The sequence below is a fragment of the Palaemon carinicauda genome, chromosome 36 (genome assembly GCF_036898095.1).
Source record: "Palaemon carinicauda isolate YSFRI2023 chromosome 36, ASM3689809v2, whole genome shotgun sequence".
NCBI lineage: Eukaryota > Metazoa > Arthropoda > Malacostraca > Decapoda > Palaemonidae > Palaemon > Palaemon carinicauda.
Genome location: NC_090760.1, coordinates 75,549,356 through 75,556,855, shown reverse-complemented (window position 1 = coordinate 75,556,855; position 7,500 = coordinate 75,549,356). Strand labels below are relative to the sequence as shown.

At 33.4% G+C, this 7,500-nt stretch overlaps 1 protein-coding gene across 1 annotated transcript in view; it reads left to right on the top strand.

The window, feature by feature from the left end:
* LOC137628917 (potassium channel subfamily T member 2-like) overlaps positions 1–7,500 on the top strand; it is a 671,513-nt gene that overhangs the window by 438,736 nt on the left and 225,277 nt on the right. Inside the window, 1 exon segment of the mRNA XM_068360201.1 lies at positions 731–830. Within this exon segment, the coding sequence (XP_068216302.1) occupies positions 731–830 (100 nt within the window).

Below are 7,500 nucleotides of genomic sequence, written 5' to 3'. Positions count from 1 at the left end.
ACTGTAGTGCAAAAAAATATCTAAATGAACAGAAATGACGTCTCGGTAGTGTTGGTACACCTGGGTCCCCGTCCTTAGCTCTAGTTATCGATTGTGGTTATGTTAGAACTGACAAGTCTTATTGTAATCATAACTGCATCCTATAAACTATATGATATAATGTAATTAATATTTCATTAGAAAATAAGATATAGTATTATAATAGGTCTTATATGGCGTCCAGGCCTCTTCGAATAATCAGGCTTACCACCTCTTCCTCATGCCACCAACACACGCCAATTAACATGGTTAAGAAAATAAATTATATATTTTTAAATATTATATATTGATAAAATAATATATTAGTATATTAATATAGTAATATATTAATATATCAATGTATATATATATATATATATATATATGTATATATATATATATATATATATATATATATATATATATATATATATATATATATCAATATATATATATCAATATATATATATATATATATGCATATATATATATATATATATATATATATATATATATCTATCAATATGAATATATATATATATATATATATATATATATATATATATATATATATATATATATATATCTCAATATATATATATATATATATATATATATATATATATATATATATATATATATATTAAAACCTTATACACACCATCCAGAAAAAGAATTAAAACCAGTCTTTTTTTCTTCTATCTCGTTTCAGGCCTCCGTATTCGCATCTTCAATCTTCTCATCAAATTACTGACTTGTATATTATACATTGTCAGAGTATTTATCGACGATGACCCAATACGTGCCTCATGGTGAGTGTTCGTTTTTATTTATTATTATTTTTTTTATTATTAAACCCATCCTCCTTTTCTTTAAGGTTTATAAGTTTTTTTCATTAACTCATCCCTCTAATTTAAGGCTTACAAGTCTTTTTCATTAACCTCCTATTCTAAGGTTTAGAATTTTTTTTTTTTCATTAACTCCCTATTCTAAGGTATAGAATTTTTTTTCATTAACTTATCACTCTATTTTAAGGTTTACACGTCTTTTCATTAACTCATCCCCCCTATTTTAAGGCTTACAAGTCTTTTTCATTAACTCATCCCCCTATTTTAAGGCTTACAAGTCTTTTTCATTAACTCATCCCCCCTATTTTAAGGTTTACAAGTCTTTTTCATTAACTCCCTATTCTAAGGTTTATATTTTTTTTCATTAACTCATCCCTCTATTTTAAGGCTTACAAGTCTTTTTCATTAACCTCCTATTCTGAGGTTTATAATTTATTTCATTAACTCATCCCTCTAATTTAAGGCTTACAAGTCTTTTTCATTAACCTCCTATTCTGAGGTTTATAATTTATTTCATTAACTCATCCCTCTAATTTAAGGCTTACAAGTCTTTTTCATTAGCCTCCTATTCTAAGGTTTATTTTTTTTTCATTAACTCATACCCCTTTTTTAAGGTTTACAATTCTTTTTTTCATTAACCTCCTATTCTAAGGTTTATAAGTTTTTTCATTAACTCATCCTCCTATTTTAAGGCTTACAAGTCTTTTTCATTAACTCATCCTCCTATTTTAAGGTTTACACGTCTTTTTCATTAACTCATCCCCCCTATTTTAAGGCTTACAAGTCTTTTTTCATTAACCTCCCTATTCTAAGGTTTATATTTTTTTTTCATTAACTCATCCGTCTATTTTAAGGCTTACAAGTCTTTTTCATTAACCTCCTATTCTAAGGTTTTTAATTTTTTTTTTATTAACTCATCCCTCTATTTTAAGGTTTACAAGTCTTTTTCATTAACCTCCTATTCTAAGGTTTATAATTTTTTTTTTCATTAACTCATCCCTCTATTTTAAGGTTTACAAGTCTTTTTCATTAACTCCCTATTCTAAGGTTTATAATTTTTTTCATTAACTCATCCCTGTATTTTAAGGTTTACAAGTCTTTTTCATTAACCCCCTATTCTAAGGTTTATAAGTTTTTTTTCATTAACTCATCCCTCCATTTTAAGGCTTACAAGTCTTTTTCATTAACCTCCTATTCTAAGGTTTATAATTTTTTTTCATTAACTCATCCCTCTATTTTAAGGCTTACAAGTCTTTTTCATTAACCTCCTATTCTAAGGTTTATAATTTTTTTTCATTAACTCATCACTCTATTTTAAGGCTTACAAGTCTTTTTCATTAACTCATCCTCCTATTTTAAGGTTTACAAGTCTTTTTTTCATCAACCCCCTATTCTAAGGTTTATACATTTTTTCCTTAACCCATTCCCCTATTTTAAGGTTAACAAGTCTTTTCCATTAACACCCCCCCCCCCTCTATTCTAAGGATTATAGTTCTTTTCATTAACCCATTCCCCTACTTTTAGGTTTACAAGCCTTTTTTAAATTAACACCCATATTCTAAGGTTTATAAATTTTTTCCTTAACCCATTCACCTATTTTAAGGTTAACAAGTCTTTTCCAGTAACCCCCACCCAATCTTAAAGCTTACAACTCATTTACATTAACCCTTCCCCCTATTTTAAGGCTTACATGTTTTTTCCTTAACCCTCACCTAAATTTTAAGTCTCACAAGTCTTAAATACCTCAACCCACTCATTTTAAAGCTTACAAGTGTCATTGTAACTTGTAACTCTTTGAGTTTGTTTTGAGTTTCATTGGTAGCTTATTAATTGCTTAGTTTTGAACACGTACGTTTTTTGTGAATCTCGTTTGGTCCTTGTTGCAATGCTGTGTGTTTGTTCTGATGCTGTTTCTTCTTTGTTTGTTGCGATGTTTTAAATCTGTTTGTGTGGACTCGAGTGATTAGTGGGTTTTTTATAAGTCCCTCGTGGTCTTTATTATATCAGTGTACTGTAATAATAACAAGTAATAAGTGATTTTTCTTGTAAGTTTCTCGTGTTATTTACTAAGTCAGTGTAGTGTGAAAATAACGCCCCATCCTGCCTTATTAGGTAAAGTTGCATTCATTAATTCCGTTTTAAGATTCCTTCTAATATATGGAGACATTTGGCTGCTCGACATTGTAGTGACGTCATGATAACAATGAGTTTTTTAATTGATTTTAATTTAAACCTGTAATGCTATTAGATACATTTTTTTTCTTGTCACAGGAATGTAGGTAGTAGGTTGGCCAGGGCAACAGCCACCCGTTGAGATATTAATGCTAGAGAGTTATGTGGTCCTTTGATTGGCCAGACAGTACTACATTAGATCCTTCTCTCTGGTTACGGTTCACTTTCCCGTTGCGTACATATACACTGAATAGTCTGGCCTATTATTTAAAGATTCTTTTCTGCCCTCATACACCTGACAACACTGAGATTACCAAACAATTCTTCTTCACCCAAGGGGTTAACTACTGCACAGTAATTGTTCATTGGCTACTTTTCTCTCGGTAAGGATAGGCGAGACTCTTTAGCTATGGTAAGCAGCTCTTCTAGGAGAAGGACATTCCAAAATCAAACCAGTGTTCTCTAATCTTGTGTAGTGCCGTAGCCTCTATGCCATGGTCTTTTGCTGTCTTGAGTTAGAGTTCTCTTGCTTGAGGGTACACTCGGGCACACTATTCTATCTAATTTCTCTTCCTGTTTTGTTGAAGTTTTTATAGTTTATATAGGAAATACTTATTTTAATGTTACTGTTCTTAAAATATTTTATTTTTCCTTCTATCCTTCCCTCACTGGGCTATTTTCCCTTTTGGAGCCCCTGGGCTTATAGCATCCTTATTTTCCAACTATGGTTGTAGCTTAGTAAGTAATAATAATAATAATAATAATAATAATAATAATAATAATAATATTGGTGGAGTTGCCAGATTCCTCCAGTCTCCAGAGTGGGTCTCTGCTTCATGGTAGGGTTACCAGGTTCCTCTATACCAGGTCTCTGTTTCATGGTGGAATTACCAGGTTCCTCTATACCAGGTCTCTAATTCATGGTGGAGTTACCAGGTTCCTCCATGCCAATCCTCTGATTCATGGTGGAGTGGATAGATTCCTCTATAGCTGATCTCTGCTTCATGCTGGAGTTACTATATTCCTCCATAATGGGTCTCTGCTTCATGATGGAGTTGCCAGATTCCTCCACACCAGGTCTCTGGTTCACGATGGAGTTGCCAGATTCCTCCATACCAGGTCTCTGCTTCATGGTGGAGTTGACAGATTCCTCCATAGCGTGTCTTTGCTTCATGGTGGAGTTACCATATTCCTCCATACCAGCTCTCTGTTTCACGATGGAGTTGCCAGATTCCCCCATACCAGGTCTCTGGTCCTGGTCTCTGCTTGATGGTGGAGTTGCCAGATTCTTTCATAGTTGATCTCTGCTTCATGGTGGAGTTACCAGATTCCCCCATAGCAGCTGTAACGTGTACAGAGATTCATGAGACCAAAACTCATCTTGAAAACGTGAACAAATGCTAGAGTTCGTTATTTAATACACTCAGGCTTTCTCTTGTATCCTGAGCCATGATCTAGATGGATAGGTACCAAACAATTCTTCTTCACTCAAGAGGTTACTGCACCAATTGTTCAGCTGCTACTTTCCTCTTGGTAGGGGTAGAAGAGACTCTTTAGTTATGGTAAGCAGCTCTTCTAGGAGAAGGACACTCCAAAATCAAACCTTTGTTCTCTAGTCTTGGGTAGTGCCATAGCCTCTTTACCATGGTCTTTTTCTGTCTTGGGTCAGAGTTCACTTGCTTGAGGGTACACTCGAGCACACTATTATATCTTATTTCTCTTCCTCCTGTTTTGTAAAAGTTTTTATAGTTTATGATAGGAGATATTTAATGTTACTCTTTTAAAAATATTCTATTTTCCTTTCTTCCCCTCCTCACTGGGCTGTTTCCCCTTTTGGAGCCTCTGGGCTTGTAGCATCCTGCTTTTCCAACTAAGGTTGTAGCTTAGCAAGTAATAATAATAATAATAATAATAATAATAATAATAATAATAATAATAATAATAGTATGAAAAGAAAAATATCCTAGCAGCTTCTAATATGAGACTCGATAATATTATCATGCAATACTTGTGTCCTTTCAAACAATGATACGTAAAGGAAATAGGATAAGAGAGAATCCATTAACAGTAGTCAAGGGAATCTTATGACGGGATGTCAAAAATTTAATAATTAAATTTATTTCTTTACAACTATAATTCAGATAAGGGACAATAATTCATTATAGTAACTACCTACCTTCTCTTGTTCATCAGATCTTTTTTTCTGCGCATCTTTTCCAACTTCCATGTTGTGGCGATGTTTCTGACAGCTCTCTTCCACCTGACTTGGTCAAACGCATCGGCCCTGGACAATTAGTTGTCTCTCAGATCTTCTTTAACTACATCTATCCCCCTTCGCTTTGATCTTCATCTCGCCCTCCCCCCCCCCCCCCAGGCACCTTCCCCTACACCCCTCTCCTGCATATGACTCACCCATTCTCATCACACGGCCATACCACTCCACACGTCCACATGGAACATTTGCATCTCTACCGCATCCATGCCATGTTTCTGCTCCATATATGAAAGCTGGTCTCATTTCCCTCTTATTCCCCTTTCCTTTAATCTTTATTTTGATCCTGCGCTTACACTGGACTCCTGATATCTTTCATTCAATCCGCACTCTGTGTGTTATTTCTACATCTAGGTTTCCATCATCAGTTATTGGTGAACCTAGATGCTTACTTTTCTTTTTACTTGGTTCAGCATTGTCTCTCTTATTCTGTCATATATGTATTCTTCTTATACACACATGTATTATAAGTGTGCGTGTACTTACATACATACATACATACATACATACGTACATGTGTTTATATATATATATATATATATATATATATATATATATATATATATATATGCATATATATACATATATGTAGATATAACATAATTTTATATATATTTATGTATTTATATGTATATAAATATATTACAATATATGTCTTATATTGATGCATATAAATGTATACAAGCTAGACCTTCGAATGATTCAACCACTGTTCATACATGTAAGTTAAAGTATGTATACACTTCAATATAAGTAACATCCTCTCTCTCTCTCTCTCTCTCTCTCTCTCTCTCTCTCTCTCTCTCTCTCTCTCTCTCTCTCTCTCTCTCTCTCTCTCTCTCAGTAACAATATATATCTTTAGAAATCACACGTTGTCCTCTTCCTTAGTAAAAGCAGAAATGACATGACTAACCTTAAGCTCGCCCAACTGAGGAAATGTCATTGGTCAACTGTGGGTGAGTTGCCCAGAAAGGTGAACTCTGATATTTTGGGTGAAGAACATAACTGTGGTTTTGGTGGTCGGGTGTTGGGTGAGTGGGAGACGATGGTAGATGTTTGGTGGTTGATTATTATAATTATTATTCTTATTATCATTATTGTTATTATCGTCATCATCACCATCATCATTATTATTATTATAATTATTACTATTATTATTATCATTATTATTATTATTACTTACTTACTAAGCTACATCCCGAGATGGAAAATAAGGATGCTATAAGCCCAGGGGCTCAAACAGGGAAAATAGCCCAGTGAGGAAAGGAAAGAACGAAAAATGAAATATTTTAAGAAGAGTAACATTAAAATAGATATATCCTTTATAAACTATAGAAACTTCAACAAAACAAGAAGAAGAGAAATTAGATAGAATAGTGTGCTCGATTGTACCCTCAAGCAAGAGAACTCTAACCCAAAGCAGTGTAAGACCATGGTGCAGAGGCTATGGCACTACCCAAGACTAGAGATCAGTGGTTTGATTTTGGAGTGTCCTTCTCCTAGAAGAGCTGCTTACCATAGCTGAAGAGTCTCTTCTACCTTAACAAGAGGAAAGTAGCCACTGACCAATTACAGTGCAGTAATAACCCCTTGGGTGAAGAAGAATTGTTTGGTAATCCAAGTGTTGTCAGGTGTATGAGGACAGAAAAGAATCTGTAAAGAATAAGCCAGACTATTTGGTTTGTGTGTGTGTGTGTGTGTGTGTAGGCAAAGGGAAAATGAACCGTAACAAGAGAGAAGGATCCACTGTAGTACTGCCTGGTCAGTTAAAAGATCCCATAACTCTCTAGTGGTGGTATCTCAACGGGTGGCTGGTGCCCTGGCCAACGTACTACCTATGCATCTAGACATTGTAAGATAAGGATAATGGTGATAATGAACAATGATGATGCGGAAAACATTATATTTTGGATGATACAAATTGTAATGATAATTTTAAATGATAATGATTTTGAATAACCGTGATGAAAATTATAATTTAATGATAATGAGCAATGATGATAATGACTAAACATGATTTTGAGGTTGATAAAAATTTTTACATGATAATAATAATGATATTCACGAACTCTAGTGTAAGCGATGAACGCTATAGAAAAACATATTTACAATTAACAATAATAACAATAATGATGTTAATCAAACTATTATCTAATACTAATGATTATTAAATACTAATATACGTAATA